The 19,680-nt window shown below is 40.3% G+C and overlaps 1 protein-coding gene across 1 annotated transcript in view; it reads right to left on the bottom strand.

Annotated features, from left to right (window-relative positions):
- Positions 1–19,680, bottom strand: part of TSPAN7 (tetraspanin 7) — a 121,616-nt gene that overhangs the window by 18,440 nt on the left and 83,496 nt on the right. The window contains exon 2 of the mRNA XM_081277482.1: positions 2,919–3,107. Coding sequence (XP_081133608.1) covers positions 2,919–3,107 — 189 coding nt within the window. The remainder of the gene's footprint in view (positions 1–2,918; positions 3,108–19,680) is intronic.

The following is a 19,680-nucleotide window of genomic DNA, read 5'->3' as shown; positions in this document are numbered from 1 at the left end:
ACAGTTCTTCCCTGCCTGTGAGTCTTTCTTAGCACCTTCCTCATGATGATGATCCAGCACCTGTGAGTCCACCCTCTGCAGCCTGTTCTGTTTTGAATCTGTTCCAACTGTTGGAAAGACTTCCTTTCCTTTGGCTGCAAATCTCCCTACTTCTAACTTCCACTTACTGGTGTTGGTTCTGCTTTTAGAAGATACAGGAACCAACCTCTCTGACTTCCACTAGCCCTTCATATGTGTGAGCACAGCCAGGATATAAACCTGCTGCTTCTCTTCATTTGGGCAAACTCCTTCACTTTCCTTGGCCACATCTCAAAACCATTTCATTTGGAACTACACCCCACCCATCTGGGCCTACAGACCAGAATGTGCACAAAACGATACACCTCTTCAGTATGCTGGACCCCCCTGAGCACAGTACTCTCAGCACCTTTCTATGGGGCTGCTCACTTCTCTGGTAAGAACACTGCATAGCCTTTTAAAAAGCAAATATGTTGCCCTACTAACCATGTTGCAGGCGTTTAAAACTCTTAGTGCTTCTCATCTCGTGCTGCCTGCACTTCTTGAGGTGTGTGTGTGTGTGTGTGTGTGTGTGTGTGTGTGTTTGCAAGTATGGGTACCTGAGTTCAGAGATATTAAGGGTTTCCATCTTTTGACTTTGAAAAGCAGATAAAAGGAAGAAAAACGGACTTCTTACCAACAAGGCATATGTTTTACAATCTGCTTCTTCTCATCTCAAAATAAAATACAACAGTTCTGAATGTTTGCAATAGCCTGAAATGATGCCATGAAATTTGGATGGACTTCACGTGGCCATATTACTTATCTGTAAAGTGTACATGTCGTGTAAAAAATAAATATGCATAGAATCATTAGTTATTTTTCTCAGCTACTGGCACATATAGCAAAAAAGGAAATACTGGCTTAAAATGCCAATTTCTTTCTAAATATCAACAAAATCCTCTGTAAACACAGCAAGTCACTAAAATATCAAACATGTACTTATGATGCCCCATATACACAACTTCTCTCTCTCAACTTCATACAAAATGCAATTAGAAGCATTGCATTGCTTCTAATTGGGGAGAGTCTCTCAGCAGACCTAGAATCCACCAGAAAGTAGTATGGAGCAGTAGTTCGCAAGGAGGCAACTGGGAGAAAGCACATTTGTCTCTTTGATCAGAAGCCCTCCTAGGAGTAAATCTTAAGTCATAATATTTGGGCTGGAAGAAACCTTGATGATTTACTTCAATAATGTTCTTTCATAATTGGGGACAATGGCCTAGAAAGGTCATATTCACCAGATCTCCTCTCTTCTTGTTTGTGAAGACAGTTTTCTAGTATCTTTTTTTTTCTATGCCTCTAAAATTTCCCTTTGCTATTTATCACCAAGGTTCTTAGCATTGACTCTAGAATAGAATCACTGGGGGAGCTTTATAGAAATTGTGATGCTATAGCCTCACCACCAGAGGTCCTAGTTTAACTGGCTAGAGAGGGAACCCTGGCAAAGGTGTTTTCAAAAGGCTGCCCAGGTGATTTAATCATGCACCCAGAGTTGAGGGCCATGGCACTAGACCACAGGAAATTAATGCTTATGAGAAGTACTAGAAGGTAGACCAGGGGAGCAAGGATAGAGTGTCAGGTGACAGGTGTCCCCATATGGCTTCCTTATGGCTTTTCTACTAAGGAAGTGGTAGCTGAGGTATGTAGGACCGACCATGATCAAGTCATGTACTACTTCCAAGAGTTTGCCAACAAAATGACTAATTCTTTGTTGCCAGTTGGGAAGGTGATTCCTTTGAAGTGAACCACCCTAACGCCCACAAGTGTCACTAGGTAGAATTAAATATATTGTCACAACCTTAAAGATAAACAAGGATAGGCAACATGACCCTAGTAGAATCTCTGCTTCCCCACTTTTTTGGCTAAGTTTGAAGATTCAAGTTTCCATGAGCAAGATGGTAGATGCTCTAGGATGAAATTAGTGGGGATTAAACCCAGGGGCACTTTACCACTAAGTTGTATCCCCAGTCCTTTTTATTTTGAAACAGGGTCTTGCTAAGTTGCTGAGAGCCTTGCTAAGTTGCCCAGGCTGGCCTCAAACTGGCTATCCTCCTGCCTCAGCCTCCTGAGTTGCTGGGATTACAGGGGTGTGACACTGCATCTGGCTTGAAATAGCTCATTTTAAACAAAATTTTCTTCTGAGAAGAGGTTCTTGCTAACTTTTATTTATAAAATTCTTCAACATTAGTCCACATCAATGAAACACAGTGAGTAGGAAATTAGACAACTGGTCCTACCAGAAAGTTAAAAATAACCTTTCAATAGTCTTCCTTTACCCTCTGGGATACACCACTGCTTCATCTATCCCATTAGAGTGTAGGAAGCCAAATATGGGTCCTGGTAGACCATATTTGCCATTGTATCAGCCCTCTGGTTAGCTCCAACAGCACTGAGCCAGGGAGTGCATGATAAAAGAAGAGGATACACCCACATCCATGCATGGCCAGAGTCAAGGAGGCAGGAAGTATTTTTCTAATGGGAACTTGGACTTGACAGTCAGCTTATGTCTGGATGATGCATTGCCCACCAAAGCTGCACATCATATGCTTGAGGAGATTTCTGAGAGAGTTCAAAACTGGAACTGGACATCTTGCCAGAAGGGCATCAACAGCCTATTGGAATCACAGGCCTCTGCTTTCTCATCATCTACCTCAAGAGACTGAGTTTACTGTGCCAGGTTATGTTTGCAGTTGTTTTTCCTACTGGAGGATTAAAGGGTGGATTAAGTAGGAGTTTTGATTAAAATAAGAATCAAAAAATATTAAAGTCTTTTCTGTGGCCTCACAAGGGGACACATCATTTGATTTATATTTTTACAAAAAATGCAATTGAGAAGTATTTTACTGCAACATACTCACCAGCTTCAGCATCCATGGGCTACCACGGCATGTAGCAAAGCATCCAAACAGGCCAAAGACGACAATAGTGGTGCCAGTTCCGATGAGCACATAGGGAGCATTTGTGGAGTTCTCGGCAATAAGGGAGATATAGGTGCCCAGAGTAAGCTTTCCCCAGACTCCAACAGCCAACAGGATCACCCCAGTGATCTAAAAGGGGGAAAGAAGAGTAAGAAATCATTACCCATAAAGTTAAGAATCAGCACAGAACAAGGTGGCTAAGTTTGAAGACTCAAGTTTCCATGAGCAAAATGGTAGATGCTCTAGGATTCCTTAAGCTGCAGAAAGTGTCAGAGACGATTAAGTAAAACCATCACAGGGTAAAGACGCTTTGATTTTGTACAATTAGATCTGCCCCTCACACAGCCTCATATGCACTTATTGTGCTAATTGGAATTCAAGCCAATGATAAAGAACCTTTATTTAACAGTTATTTAAAAAGTGTATCATAAGATCTGAGAGCTTTCCCCCAGCTGCTGCCTGACTCTGAGCTAGGTACAACTCCAGGAAGAATGTCAGCTGCCCTCTTCAATGCATGTGTATATATCATATGTTTTTTGGGGGGAGGGGTTATTGAAGTGAAGGGTACATTGTAAGTTTTAAGGACATCCTACATGATGTTTTAGGAACAAGGAGATTCTCTTTGACCATTATCACAAAGAGCTCTATAAAAACAAAATATTTCAAATATTTTTTAATCCTCATTGATGTACTGCCTTATTTATAATACTGCATTCAACATAAAACAACAGAAGAATCTGAATAATTTCTGGAATTAGCTGTAAAGCGATTTTTCTAATCTCACTGATCAGTCCAAAGGAAATCCCTGCAGCTGTCTAAAGTCTAGAAACTTGCATCTTACTATAGAAGACACACTCAGGGCTTCAAACTCTGCTTGAGTCTCCATTCCCTGCAGGCCACAGGCCCCACCAACTGGGCTAATAAAGCCATGGGTTGCTCTGTGCCTCTACCCATCTCCCTTTTCAATTTACCAATATTTTGGCAACACATTCAAATGGATGGTCTTCTAATTACTACCCCTTCTGACACCATGTGAGGCCTGAAAGGAACTCAAGTGTCCAAGGAAGCCCTTCCTCAGCTTTGCCCCACCCTACAGTCCAATGCCTCCTATCAAATGCCTCAGATACTTGCCTAGCCCACTAAAGCAAAGAGGCAAGATGAGAAAACCCACATGAAACAAATCTACACCTTGCCAAGTTTTCCTTTATCACTCAATATGCTCTTCTGTATCTGTAAATATCTGTAAATGAATGCACCAAATACATTCTATACTATGTGCCAAATGACCAGGGTAGTGAAGGTGCTTCTCCCCTTTACACTCTGAAAACATGTTCTGTAGTTTGAAACTATCAATCTCTACTATCAACTTGATTCTTTGTATGAAAAAAAAAAAAGAATGTACTGTGTACCTTTCCCCACTTCGGATAAGGGTGAGCTCTACCTATTTGGGGTGAAAGGTCAGCAAAACAACAAAAGCTTGATGATAGTCCCTGATCCCTCTCCCACCCCAATAGTCTCTCTATTTTCTAGAACCACCACTGTGAAAGCTAGCATTAAAAGTTTCAAATCAGAAAAAAGATTAAAGACTGAGTGCTAGTTTTATTAGGAAAAGGTGAACAATTGTAATGTGGTGTTGAGGAGTAACTGACACTAATACTTGGGAGACGGTAGCCCAGTGGGGGTTGACTGCCAATGGGGTGGTGTTGGTGAATTAAGAAAACCAAGATCACTTTGCCAAGAATTCCAAATCCTCTGCTGACACCTGGTGGTTGCTAAAAAAATAAGTACTTTTCTTGAACAGCCTTTTGTGCCATACTCCTCCAGATGGAAATAAATTGGGAATTGAAATTGATTAGATTATGTTACATGCATGTATAAATATGCCACAACGAAACCCACTAGTCTGCATAATTAATAAACACTAATAAAACAATAAGTAAATATGCTTTTTACCACCTGGAATCAAAATTTAAGAATCAACTCAAGTCATTAGGGGTAAAAATGCAATGATGCCTATGTATAAAAGGTCAGTTATTTCTTATTAGTCAATGCCTAGCACAGTCCAGGCACAGGGCTTATTATTCATGAATGGAAATACATTTTCTATCTTTGAGTCTTAGAACCTATATTGTATAAAACAGAAATTAAATTCTAAATACTTAAAAAATTTCTACATTAGGTAATTACTGTTAGGGAATTTATGGTGGAACCAAAGAGAAATTTCCCCCATACTTTCCACTTTAGCATTATCTGCCTAAACCTGTAAATATCACAATGTATATGTATTGAAAAACTTCAGTTAAGCTAGTCACTGTTTAGGATGAATGTAAGTCTCATCTGGAGATTTTTGACTCCCAAATATTTAATAACACTTCAGATATATACAGGGTATATTATTTACAACTGCTACAGGTTATTAGGATAGGATTGCTTCAATAAAAATGCATTATCTGATATTATCTTACATTTCTTTAACCAGCAATTTCACAAAGCTCAGTTACTACCATAACAAATTTTATATGCAGTATGTTAAAGTTAATACAAATCCTGATTTTAAGGCTAGTGGTTACATAAGACCATTTTTATGCCTTTCTTTCAAATATAATTTACCCTGATGCAATCATTGTTCTGTTTATGAAGAGTATATGAAGCTAGTCTTCACTTAAAGTATAAACCCAAAATACCAATTTTTTAAAATGTACCTACACCATAAATTATACAAATATTCCATTTTTAGAAAAAGTCTCCTTTTGTGGACTACAGTATGCCTCTTAATTTTCGCCAGTAGGTGCAAAGAAACACAACATGGAGGGCGCCATATTGCCAGGGAGAAAAACAATTCAACATTCTAATCTTGCGCAGGTCAACCACTTTCGAAAGAACTCATTCTCCTCTGAATAATATGGGGACTAAGTTAAATATACCCCTTCCAGCACCTGTGTGCTAGAAATCTAAGAATAACCTGCAGAGGAAAGGCCTTCTCCAATGTTGCTATTATCATACCGAAACACCCCTGATGGAGAAGGTGTATTTGGAAGCCCAAATTCCACAAAAATAAGGCTTTCTGCACATACTACAGCCCACCTTTTCATCCTTATCCCCCTTACTGCCCTATAAGCACCAAGCAGGATAGTAATCTGGGGAAATAATAATGCTAAAGACAAAGAAGAAAAGACTCAGTATACAAAGGAGAAAATTGATGGGCTATAGTATGCCCTTAGACAGAGTAAGACATATTTGGCAGTGGTAGTGGTGGTGGATTTGGGGTGGGTGTTAGAAGAAATTGTTGGGACGTTGAAGGAAATAAACCACAAGCAAAGGCTAATGAGCCACGAAAGAAAATAAACTAGCACATGTTCAAAATTTTCCTACTAGAAAATACTTCTTACCGAAGATGGAACATATATAAAGACAAGTCAAAGACAAAGTCGTCATCATTTCTATGATGTTTTTCCTGGTTCCTTTCAACACACATTCACCCATACACACACCTTTGCAAGAACCCACAGAGGAACCACTTCTCAAAATCTGGAAAGTCAAAATGAAAAGCAAGGGAAAGAGTCTTTTGATCTCTCTCTTTCAAAGCAAGTTTGTATCTGAGCTTCTCAGAGCCCTTAAATTTCTAAATTAATCATCAGCCCATGTTAATCTTTCTCAGGACAGTTTTGTCTTTTATAAGCAATTAGGAAGCAGCCAATGCTGTGGTCTGAGGAGGAGTCAGATAATAGATCAGAGATCTCATCACTACTTCACATGCTCCCAAATCAACACCAAGCCAGGAGGGCAGGCCCAATGCTCCATCAGCAGTCACCAGGATGAGGGTCTCCATTGCTTGCTAACTCTCAGCATTTCAATGCCTGTGTGCTTACACCCCAGCTCAAAATTTATGGGTAACAGCGTACCACTAGCTACTACTAATATAGGCTTGATGATGAGGCTGAATAAAACTATAATTGCAGCATTAGAAAAGGGAGATTAGAACTAGAAAACCTTTTGTGTAATAGTATGTATTATTTTAAAAGTATGGAAAGAAAACCATATGCTAAGCGGCTTCTGAAAGGCTCTGCAAGAGACTTGTTCAGGGTTCATTTTAATTCTAACGCTAATATTTGGGAAGCTGGCAGCAGATATAAATGACTCCCCTTCCTTCTACCAGGTCATCCTGGCTAATGCTGGGAAGACTCCCTGCAGACTTTTCAGCATCCAGATTTCTAGAGAAGAGCCAGGGATGGCGGGCTGCCATCTTACATCCAGAGGCTTTAGACTTATGCCCAGTCCCTGCAACACAGACCTTCTGATTAAATTGCTACAGCTGCACTCATGTTATGCCAGGTTTGAGTCTGAGAGGGGAAAGTCCTTATTTCTTCTCTCTAAATCCATACCTGGTTTGTGAATCCCACCTTCTAAATGAACATGCATGTCATTCTAATGATGCCATGTGTTCATATTTAGCATATCATACAATTAAAGAAAAATTTAAATAGAAGTTGAAAATTAAATCATAGAGGTATAATAAGATACCTAGAAGAAACCCCTTCCTATGAAGTCATATGGGATAGAAAGCATGATATCTAAAATCTGACCAGAAGAAATATATAGGAGAGGCAGTAAGGTGAAATATTTCAGCTAGCTTGCATTCTGGGTAAAAGTCGCAATTCAATCATTCCATAGGTTTATAAGTTAATTCATTCCTGGTATTGTCAAATATCCTTCCCTCATACCAGATAATTATATTACAGAGGTATTGTCAATATCCTTCCCTCATACCAGATAATTATGTAACTCAGAAAAAATGCACAACATAAAAATTCCATAAATATCATCAATAGTTAAAATATAGATACCTTAGATATTAGGATTATTTTTTGGTACTGGATATTAAATTCATGGGCCCTATACCACTGAACTACATCCCCAGCCCTCTTTATGTTTTTCTTTTTGAGACAAGGCCTTTCTAAGTTGCTGAGGCCTCCTAAATCGGTGGGATTACAGGCATGTGCCAAGGCACCCAACTCAGATGTTAGATTAAGGGGGTTCAAGAAATTTTACATAGACATCTAAAAATTCATAAGCTCACTGACCTAACCAAAGTGTCTCTTTTTATATGAAGATGACTGTCATCTTAATAGAAATAAGACATGTGCTTTGAGCTGTTTCTTTGGAGGCAAGTATTTTTGACACTTAAACCCTTTTGTTCCATCACAGTCATGTCTCTCTCTGTGTATGTGTGTGTGTGTGTGGCTGCATATTTGCTCGTATGTGTGTGGAAGAGAGTGAATGTGGCATGGCTGAGAGATGAGTGGTATCTTTACAAAGGGATAGATGCCGGAAAGCGAGAGGAGTGACATCATCCTAAATGCTGATTTATTTAAACTGAATTTAAGAACCCACAGGAAATCCAGAGAGCATGTGGTCTAGGCCCTTGTTTTCTATGTGGCTTGAGGTGACCAAAAGCCACACAGATATCATGTTCAAGGAAGTTGTAGGTATGGGGCTGGAGTTCAGGAAAGTGTCAGAATGGCAAGTGAGAGGTTAGGGCAGAAATGACAGCTGAGGGAACAATGTATCTCAGGAAACAGAAGCAGAAGATAGTGAGAAAGTAAGGGCTAAGGCCTACTTATCATAGATCATGGAGGAAAATGCTAGAAGATGAAAACAGTAGAGACACTGAATAGAGTAGATAAGTCCATGAAGGTGACTATCAATGGAAGAAGACACGGAATAAAGGGACTTTCTTCTTTCTTTTGCTCCATTAAAGACCTATGGGAAGCCAAACACCAGCATAGTTTATTGACCATGGAGAGAAGGGTGTTCGTGAGCAGACATGGTACTCTTTATTTACATCAAGGAAGACCCACTAAGATTATATTCTGTATTTAAACATACTACATCCTAAAGTCAATTCATAGACTTCAAATTTCAGGAGCTAGGTCACAAGCCTAAAGCAATTGATTACAAATTCTAGCTTCCATTTGGATTTTATCAGTGGCCATAAAACCAGGGTTAAACATGCAGATTGCCTAACAGATCACAGATGCTTTTGAAGATATGTAAAGGGCTTTGATGGACACTATGAAAAGTCAGACACTCTAGCTCTAACTGTGCATCCCTCATAGGTTCTTCATGTAGGTAGTGAAGGAACTGATCATTTCATGGGAAATGGACCCAGGCATGCTCTAAGTCCAGCAGACAATGTTTCCTTCTTCCAATTATCTCTGAAGTTGTAACCAGCACTTTGCACCAGCCATGTTGCATATTTGTGCTTTAATTTGTCTTCTATACTCACAGAACAGGCCCCAGTGACATCTACAAGGGCCCTTCTATTGCTAGAGTTCTTTATGTTTCTTCGAAATGCCCAAAGGTCTTCAGAGGGGCTGAGATCAAGCCAACTGTTAACTAGGATGCCAAACATGTTTGTCAAGGGCCTGCACAGACTAGGATCTCTACTTAGCCTGGGGGAGTGTAGCTGGAAGCATCAAGGAGGAATGGTAAGGGCAGGTTATTCTGAGCCCCTTGGTATTATTTTTATTTTTTAAGCACTGATGAGTTCTCCTTGAAAATGTTTAAGACAGGACTTAGATTTCAGATCTGCAGTGATAGGGAGTATCCTCCCCCAACTTCAGATGTTCAAGAGCACATCAAAGGAAGAAAGAATGAGCAAACCAGAGCTTAAATTTTCTAGATGTAGCTCACATCTCTACTTTCAAAATGACCCAGATATATAAATAGACATCACAGAGGTAAATGCCTATTAGGAATTGGGGCCAGCAAAGCCACTTACCAGGAAATTTATGTATTTAGAAATCAGGACCAGCTGTAGTGGCTGAAGTGACAGAAGCTTAATGTTTGGGGGATTCCCTCTTTACCACACCTCCTTCATGAAACCCCCAAGCTGATCTCACTTGTATTAAAAATCTGTTGGTATACTTTAACACACACAGAGGCCACATGAGTGCCAGGAGTACTAACAGTGTTAGTGCCACTGGCAGGTGGCCAACCACCACTGAAGGAAGAGCTGTGGAGAAGACTGCTTCCCCTGCTTCCTTTCTCAGGTGACCAGAACTATAAAAATATGGGATAAATCCCACTTTAAGAACAGATACTCTGGGCTGGGTTTGTGGCTCGCCAGTAGAATGCTTGCCTAGCACGTGCAAGGTACTGGGTTCGATCCTCAGAACCACATAAAAATAAATAAATAAAATAAAGGTATTGTTTTTAAAAAAGAACAGATACTCTCACAAAGATAATGTCAGAATAAGTTTATAAATAAGAACTAAAACTACATGAAAATTGAAGGTTTCTGCTGACCATATGTTTATCCTGTCCTGTATTGTGAACTGTGTACACATTAAGATCTTGAGAGTCCTGTGGAACAGAATACAGTTCTTTACCTCCTTTGTATCCAGCCAAATCCTCTGCGTGATTTTCCAAAACATTTCATTCAAATATTCTGTCCTAATATCCATATAAGCAGAATCACTGCTTGTCTGATTATGAGTCCCAGTTTTTAATTTGAAAACCAATCACTCTGCCTATAGTACATGTCCCTCTGGAGCACATAGTGGGAGCTTGATGAATACAGAATGAATCTTAGTGATGAGCTCTTCTTCAGACTCAGCTCCCTTACAGTGGCTGCGTCCTCGGGAGTTATTGGATGGGAATGAGTCTGGATAAACTAATCCTAACGATTATACCATAAATGTGAAATTAAATGCTAATCCTGACAGAGCAGCACGTGTGTCTCTCATAAACGTGTTGTTGAACAGATTTGGCTCTCCAGGAGTCCCATTATTTTCAAAAGGGAGAATTTTCTTTCCACAGTTTCTCTATAGGATTATCATCTTTCAAATGTCAAAAACAAAACCAGTCCATATACATATATATACCTATATATGTGTGTATATATACATATATACACATGTGTGTATATGTATATATGTGTGTGTGTGTATTATATGTATATATGTAAAGTAAATAGGCCAAGTGTGGTGATGCACATTTGTAATCCCAGCAGCTTGGGAGGCTGAGGCAGGAGATCGCGAGTTCAAAGCCAGCCTCAACAACTTAGAGAGGCCTTAAGCAAATTAGCAAGACCCTGTCCCAGAATAAAAAATAAAAAGAACTGGGGATGTGGTTCAGTGGAAAAGAGAACCTCTGGGTTTGACCCTAGTACCAAATAAATAATAAAGTAAACAAGATGCTGCTAGAACTCAGATAATGAGGAAGTCACTGAATTTCCATGTTGTCTGTGCTATGTGTGGTGGGGTGGTTTGGCAAATTCGTGCCTTCTTTCCGGTGAAATCCAAGCTGATGAGACATAATTTCAGATAATTTAAATGAGGGAAAACAAGGTGCAGAAAACATGTATGCAGTATTCCAGAACAAGATATCAACAGTGATCTGAGGCTCTCCATTTTGGTGGTCCTAATTTCATCCTGAAGAGATTTAAGGAAAAGCAAACCAAAAACCCACTTCTATTATTGATTTATTTCCTCTCAACACTCACATATCCACACTGTACATACATGTGATACTGCCACCAAGTCAGATATAAAGTCATGCACTACACAATTTTCTGAAAATAGTGCCACATATATGTCAGTAGTCTTATAAGATTATGTCACCTAGTGACATTGTAGCCTTCTTAGTTTGTGTAAGTACACTCTATGACATTCACACAATGATAAAATTGCCTAACAATGCATTTATCAGGACATATCCTTGATATGTTGCCCAGTGACATGTAATTTATACAGAGAAAATTTACAAATCTAATATTGACAGGGTGTTATGAAAAAAAATAACTTTAAGGTAATCTGTTCTTTGCAAAAATTCAGAAAAGCATCGGGGACATCAACCACTACCATTCAGCATCTCTGGGATTACAAGTGTGCATCACCACATTTGGCCTATTTACTTTACCATTCAGCATCTCTACTACTACCACCCTGTGCCAAGCCTCCATCTGTCCCATCTTTCTGTGCCTGAACCTTGCACCCATGCCCTATTCTCAACACAGCAACGAGAGTGATCCTGTTGAAGCTTAAGCCAAATAATATTATCTCTTTGCTTAAAACCCTTCCACAATGTTCCATCCCCTGGAGAAAGTTCCAATGTTCCTACTATGAGCTGCAAGACCCAACCTGCTGGGCAGCCTGGGCTGGTTCCTTTGATGTGACCTCCAGTGGCTCTCCTCTTGCTTTCTTGCTCCAGCCTCACAAGCCTCTTAGCTGACCTTCAAACATTCCTGGCCTTCTGCATTTGTTCTTCCCTCTGCTGGATTTCCAAAATCTCTCTTTTCTCCAAATTTCTACTCTTCAAAGAGCCCTTCCCCGATGACCCTATTTAAAAAACGAGAGGCTCCTGCTTTATTTTTCTCTACTGCCCTTTTTGCCTTTGAACTATTGATTTACTTGCATAGTCTGTGTCCCTTAAGGCATGCAAGCTCTGTGAGGGCAGGATATTGCCTCATTTATTGGTAGATCCCTAGGCACAAGGCAATGCCTGTTCATAGTAGGTACTTAGTATATATTTATTAAATGATTGAATATAAGAGGTGGGTGAGCAAGTGTAAGCTTCAGAAGCCATAAACTCTATCTTCGCTAGCACTGCACTGAGTGAGGAGTCCAAATAGTGGACAGGATTCCCAGAAGACCCATGCAGTTGCACTCACATAAAAACCTGTTCCTTGGCCAACTCGCTTTCTAATTCAGCACACTGCTTCATAAGTGTCTGTTTTTGGCCACAAGGGGGACTAAATGAGAAAGCATGGGAATGCTTCCTTCTAATCCATCATCACTAATGGAAAAGTAATTTGAAGTTCTAACATCCTAAAACTCCAAGGGGTCTGTAATTGATGGTTAGGAGTCTAAAGAATGAATAGTGCTTATGTCAGAAAGATTTCCTTCCCTTTTAAAAAATGTACAACCAGGGAGCTTACTCTGTGCTGGGTCCTACACTAAGAGCTTGAATACTCTATCTGCTACAATCCTCCCAGTAATTCTATGACACTTGCCTTAGCTCATTACCACTAAGTGGAAAAACAGGTACTCAAAGCCCTGGCTTTCAACTACTGCCTTTCCTTAATGTCCTCTTCAACATGTCTGCAACCTGTCCTTCTCCCAACCCTCTATGCCAAACTTCCATAAGAGCTCAGAAACCGATGTCATCTGTCCTAGCACTGATTTGTCTCTGATAAATCAAGGACAGTGTTCCAATCAGTGTCTGAGAATTTGATTGCCACCATCAAAAATATAAAATCTGCAGTTACGGTCATTAATTCATCTCTTTGAAAATGCTATCCATTATTTTCTCCCTTGCAAGCATGTAAATCTATCGAAATGAAGACATGTTCTACCCCAAGCCATATTAATACTTTAAAAGCCAGAATGGAGAATAAATATCTTCATGTATATGTTGGGATGAGCCAGGAATGTTAAATATGAGAAGCACCAAGCATAACTTATGGAAGGACCAATCTTAAGAATTGGTAGAGCTTGACATACAAACCAAAAATGTAGTGTCTTGAGTACTGTTTTCCTACCAAGACCTTCTGGCAAAAAAGTTTAAAGGACTAAAGTATTCTAGTTTGGACCCTGAGAAGAAAACAAGAAGTCACAGTTTAAATATGTTTGATGAGAACCCTCTTTGAAGCTGTGGAATCATTTGTCTTTCAAAGTAGCCCCAAAGCAATGGGCCAAGTCACCAGCTAAGGCAATGGCAATCAAATCTGCTCACCCTACAACCTGGGCAGAAGATGACTGGCTGTTCACTAACAAAGGGCAAAAAAGTTTGTAAACAATTAACTCTGTATTTGTGTGTATGTGTGTGTGAGATTGTGTGTGTGAGATTGTGTGTGTGTGTGTGTGTGAGAGAGAGAGAGAGAGAGAGAGAGAGAGAGAGAGAGAGAGAGAGAGAAATCTGACAGAAATAAGACATTTATTGAGCAGTATTATGCTCCTTATATGTCACATTTGTGACACAACACATTTGTTCTTGATCTGTTTTACACATGCAAACCCGAGGCTTTGAAAGATTCAACAACTTGGTCAAAGTCACAGAACTAATAAGTGGTACAGCCCAGAGTCAAATCCATTTCTGTTCAACTTGAAGGCAATTTTTCTGATCATTATGATACAGTACCTCCTGCAGCACTATATGCCAATGTGGGAAGGACCTAGGGCTGAGTTCCTCCTTATCCAATATTACCCAGTCACCCACTCTCTCCTCTAGATAGGTAAGTGTCATAAAGAAAGGCTCAACTTTACACTGCCTAAGGGTTTACTGAGAGTGAGTCATGAGGAAGCCAACATTCTGAACCAATATCAACAGTGAGTTTTCTAGGCAGTTATTTGTTGTTGTTGCTGTTCTGGGAATTGAACCCAGGGGCGCTTAACCACTGAGCAACATCCTCAGCCCCTTTTTGTATTTTATTTAGAGGCAGGATCTAAGTTACTTAGGGCCTCCCTAAGCTAAGGCTGGCTTTGAACTTGAGATCCTCCTGTCTCAGTCTCTGGAGCCACTGGAATTACAGGTGTGCACCACCACACCCAGCTCTTAGGCAATTTTAAATTGTCAACACCCAGAAAAGATGAAAAAAGGCAGGGTGGCCAGACAGACTCTATACACTGATCCTGTGGGTGCTGGCCTCATCCCTTCTCCTTTCCTGGGGCATGCTTCCTGTGTCCCCCACTGGGCATTCTCCAATTGATAAACTAGGCTGTGTTCCAGAATATTATTTATACATTACTTGTTTGGAACTAAAATTGCATTTTCGTTGGGAAATAGTGTTATACATGGTAGCTGTGTTTCTAGGCCAGTCCTCAAAAGTCTATATTTAAGCCACTATTAGGGAAAGTTATAGGGAAACAGATTTTTGGCTCAATATGAGGAAGAACTTGCTAATAATAGGCATTGCCCAAAATGGAGTGAGTTGCCTTGGGAGGTATTACAACAGAAGGTAAATAGCTTTCTGAGTATCCTATCCCCACAGAGGCTCCAGAGGCAGGACACAAGGACAGAAGTCCTATAGAGGGAAAGTCAGCAGGAAAGACTGAATTGCACTGATTCTCAAAAGCTGTTCTCATCCTAACTATTGTCTGGGAAACCTTGTGATTTTCCTAGCCAATTATCTCCCTGGATTTTCATACATGAATGAATAGGAGCTTTAGCAACACAGGAAGCAGGGAAACCATTTTCCCAGACCCTGAGTTTCATTTCCTTTGATCTCCAAAAGGAAATGATAGGGCACATAATTTTGTCACATGAAGAGCAATAGAAATATCTGTCTAGTGTAATGAGGTTGCAACTGAAATGAGCTGTATTCTACACTTGAAGGAGCATTTGCCCTGTTATTTTAATACCTCTATTTTCCCTAGGCAAATATACTTTCTCTCCTTTCTCAGCTAGAGTCAGAAATCCTGCTTGACTTTGAGACTCAGTGAAGCTGAAGCTGGTTAAATTTAAATGTACAGAAGCTACAGAAGTGACTTTCATACTTTTCACATACAGACAAGGATTCTGTCAAAACCCTGACATACAGATTGGATCTAAATAGAGAAAGTGTCTATTAGTAATGGTCTACTGCACCAGTGTTAGCTGAAACTGATTGGCCCACTGACCAGAGATCTATTTCTATAAAACCATGACACAGCTCCTTAGCTGGTCATGGGGCAAATCCAACTCCAGTTTTTACCCCTACCTAATACTGCTGCTGAGCTTGATCTTACAAGGTGTGTGCTGGTTCTCCCTGCTTGGCCCTATCATTGCCTGGCCAGGTCCTACTTGCACTTCAAAGCACAATTCAAATCTCCTGTCTACCAAGAGGTCTTTTCTGATGCTCAAAGATAACAATCATTTTCCTCCTCTGAATGTGCTTAGGATTTTCCATATCTTTTGTGTGTGTGTGTGTGTGTGTGTGTGTGTGTGTGTGTGTGTGTGTTACCATCCCAGCCCTTTATTGTATTTTATTTAGATACAGAACATGGCTGGGTTGCTTAGGGCCTTGCTAAGTTGCTTTGAACTCCTGATCCTCCTGCCTCAGTCTCCCAAGTAGTTGGGATTAACAGGCATGTGCCACTGTGCCTGGCCCTAATATCTATTGAGTGACAATTCACCCTGCATTCTAAGACTCTGACCATCTTGTCTGCATTTCCAGTCACCTGCTCCTCAAAGACAGACTAGTCCCTATGTTATTACCTAGTCCCTATGTTATTACGTGTCACACACACACACACACACACACACACACACACACATCAATCCTGTGGCATTTAGTGCTTGTTTTTGATAATGAAACATAGTCAGAAAGAGTGCTTTTGATCATAGGTAGCTATCATTTAGGACACATCCATTTCTACGTTAGTCTGAGATTTTCAAAGACCTTGGGATGGGAGAGGCAGGTCATAGAGCTTGAGAAATAAAAAGGCTAGAGACACATGACAGTCATGTATGGCGCCAGTATTAAAAGCTGTTGCATTACTTAAATGTTGTGTTTAGGGGGAAGAAATAATTACTGTGGTCTTAGGCAAATTAGTAGTTCAGAAAAGTACAACTTGGGAATCAGGCCCCTAACTCAGAGGCCACTGATAATAAGCCTCCTTCCTCCTCCCAAGTCACCACTGGTAATTTACTTTAGAGTGCTAGTCTATTCAGGAAAAAGCAGAAGTCCTTCCCTTCTGGTAGTGTTAGCTGAAAGTGACTGGCCCACTGGCCATTCTCTAAAAAAGCATGTAATGGGCTGAGTCCTACTGTACTCTGCATAAGTTAATAACCAAGGATGTGTTTTCCTCGGTACAGGGATGTCCCTGGATCTAACTGAATGCTTGGACATGAAGTCAAGTATACCATGAAGCAGTAGCACACACTGTGAGTGACTGTGACTGGCTGCAATGGCTTACTGACAGGGTGAACTAGCAGGTCCCACAGATATATTCTGACAAATATATATTCTGATGCTGAGCTTAATGTGTGATAGCTTTTGCTAAACCATTCTCCCAACTCATTTTGCTTTGTATTGTTCAATCAGAAAGCATCTTTTTATTAAATATTTTTTAGTTGTAGTTGCCCACAATATCACTTAGTTATTTTTATGTGGTGCTGAGGATCAAACCCAGGGTCCCACATGTGTGAGGTGAATGCTCCACCACTGAGCCACAACTCCAGCCCCTCAATCAGAAAGCATCTTAACCACAGATCATGAAGCTACAGGAAAGAGAAGTCAGATAAGTTACCTTGAGCCTAGGGATAGTTTTCTGATGGCCACAGGCATCTTGTAAGGAACCAAAAGCAACTGGCAACTCCAGGAACAGAAGCCAGGGAGCTACTCTTTCCCTCCCCCACAGAAAAGGCTCTGGGATTTCCAGATTTTTCACAGAAATATATACTACCAAAAGTGTACACTGCCTAGAATCCTTTCATGTTTTGAATTGCCTCTTAGCAAAGTCTTTATTCTGTTAAGTATCTAGACAGTTATGAATCCAGAGATCTGCCCTGGCTTTTAGGGAAAATAACCATAATATTTTGCAACTAGAGAATACTGACCTCCTTATTTCATGCACAGCCATTTCTAGCTCACTTCTCAAGAGAAAGCTTGTGGTTATTAATTTGCAACCAGTGATGGTAGCGGCTTTAAATTGTGCTCTTGGAAAAGGCACAAAGCTTATCAGCTCCTTCATCCACAGTTTGGCTGTAGGATGGATGTCAGTTCTCTGGTCAAGAGGGACAGACCAAGCCAGGCAGTAAGAGTTTTGCAGGGCAGAACTAAACACACCCAGAAACCATCAAGGGTCCCAAAGCTGCCCCTCTCCACTATCAGCAGGGTGAGAGGCAGGAGGCTAACAGTCCAAGAAAACAGACTCAGGAGTCAACCTCCTGGGTCAGAATAACCCTGTCTACACCCTTATCAGCTAGGAGACTTTTGGCAATGACCTCTGTGTGCATTACTTCATCTGCATCTTGGGGACAGTGATGATCAAGTACTTACTTCACAGGGTCAATAGGAGAATTAAATTAATGCATTTAAATGAGTTAAAAATCTTAGAATTATACCTGGTGCATCAGAAGCATTCAATCAATGTCAGCTACTGTTTTAATCAACATCATCACCTGAATCAACTTCCACAGTTTCACAAATGAGAACACTGAGGTTCAGAGAAGCCAAACATTTGCCCAAGATTACACAGTGGCTTAGAGACAGAGCTGGAAGTAGAATCCAAGCCCTTTATTTATCCATACAGAGTCCTTCAGAATGCTGCCTTGTGGGCCTCTAAATAACTCTATCACAGAGAGTTTCTGGGGATCAAGGTTAGATTTATCACAACTGTTTATAATAACAAAATTCAACATTCTGAAATTCAAAATTCATTAAGGAAATGCAAAAGATATAAATCAAAAGGGACACATTAAATAACTAAAGAACCTGACAAGGGTATACTGTATGCAGATTTATTTTCTCACTAGTGTACTTCTCCCCATTTCTAATCACCATCTGGTCGATCACACAAGGTTGAGATAAAGATTTAATATCACAGAACACCACCGGAACAACTATGCTACTATTTCTTAAATTCAAGGTCAGAAGCATCAGCACTTCTCAGCAAAATGTTCCCCCAAACAGGCAGTGCAGAATGATTTTAGCTTATGCATCACCCTACTGAATCAAAACCTTTCTCCTGTGCATAGTTTACTGAGGTCAGTGGAGTCTAAGAAGGTGGCAAGTTGGGGCTCTGCTAATTTTATCACACCCACAGGAGCCATATGTCCTATACCAAGAGCAACATTCATACTGTCAGAGTGAGATACCATCCTTCCTGCCTTTCCTTCCCATCAGCTGTCATTCATTGCCATCAAAGTAAAATAGGTATAAATTCTAATTTTGCAATAAATTCCTTAACCTAGACTTAGTCTCCTTGTGGCTGGTGTATTTCCTCCCATGTCCAGCTTCCATCTCAATAATTTTGCTTTCCTTAGTAAAACAGGGAAAATTCTATTTTATTATAAGCTAAAACTTCATTCCTTGTTGAAGGACTTTCTGAGGAGTCTTAGCAACCAACCACTTTGTAGAAACACATTCCCCTCATGACCTTTTTTTTGCTCTATTGATGTATGTTTTTTTTTTTAACTGAACAAATAGCCTTGTCTCTATACCTTTGCTCATAATTCTCCCCAACCGGAAACAATCAATATTCTACCCATCCTTTGAAGCCCAACTTGGGTCATATTTCCCCCCAGGATTTAAATCCACTGTACTTAAATTTGATGTTCAGCCAGCTGAAGCATCCTCCCCAGCCCATCGTGCCTTGGTGCCTCTTCTAGTTTTCTGCCTGCACACTTTAAAATCCCTTCTAAGGACCACTGTGTACCATTCCCTGTCTCCACCCTATTCTTTTCCAGCAGATATCCTCTCCCCTTTTTGGACTGTTCTTCAACATCACCATTGCCACAAGGGGTGTGTGTGTGTGTGTGTGTGTGTGTGTGTGTGTGTGTGTGTGTGTATGAACATATTCAATCTTTAAAACAATTCTACTTTCCGTGTGGTAGGCATATCATTATTCCCCATTTTACAGATGAAAAAAATAGAGGTATAATGCAGTTAAAGAAGTTGCCCAAGTACCATGTGATCAGTAAATGCCAGAGCCAGGATTTGAGCTAAAGCAGCATGGCTCCATTTTGGCTTTTAACCACTGCCCTCCCACTGCCTACT

The sequence above is a fragment of the Spermophilus citellus genome (genome assembly GCF_964194105.1).
Source record: "Spermophilus citellus genome assembly, chromosome: X".
In the NCBI taxonomy this organism is placed as follows: domain Eukaryota; kingdom Metazoa; phylum Chordata; class Mammalia; order Rodentia; family Sciuridae; genus Spermophilus; species Spermophilus citellus.
This window is presented reverse-complemented; position numbering and strand designations above follow the sequence as displayed.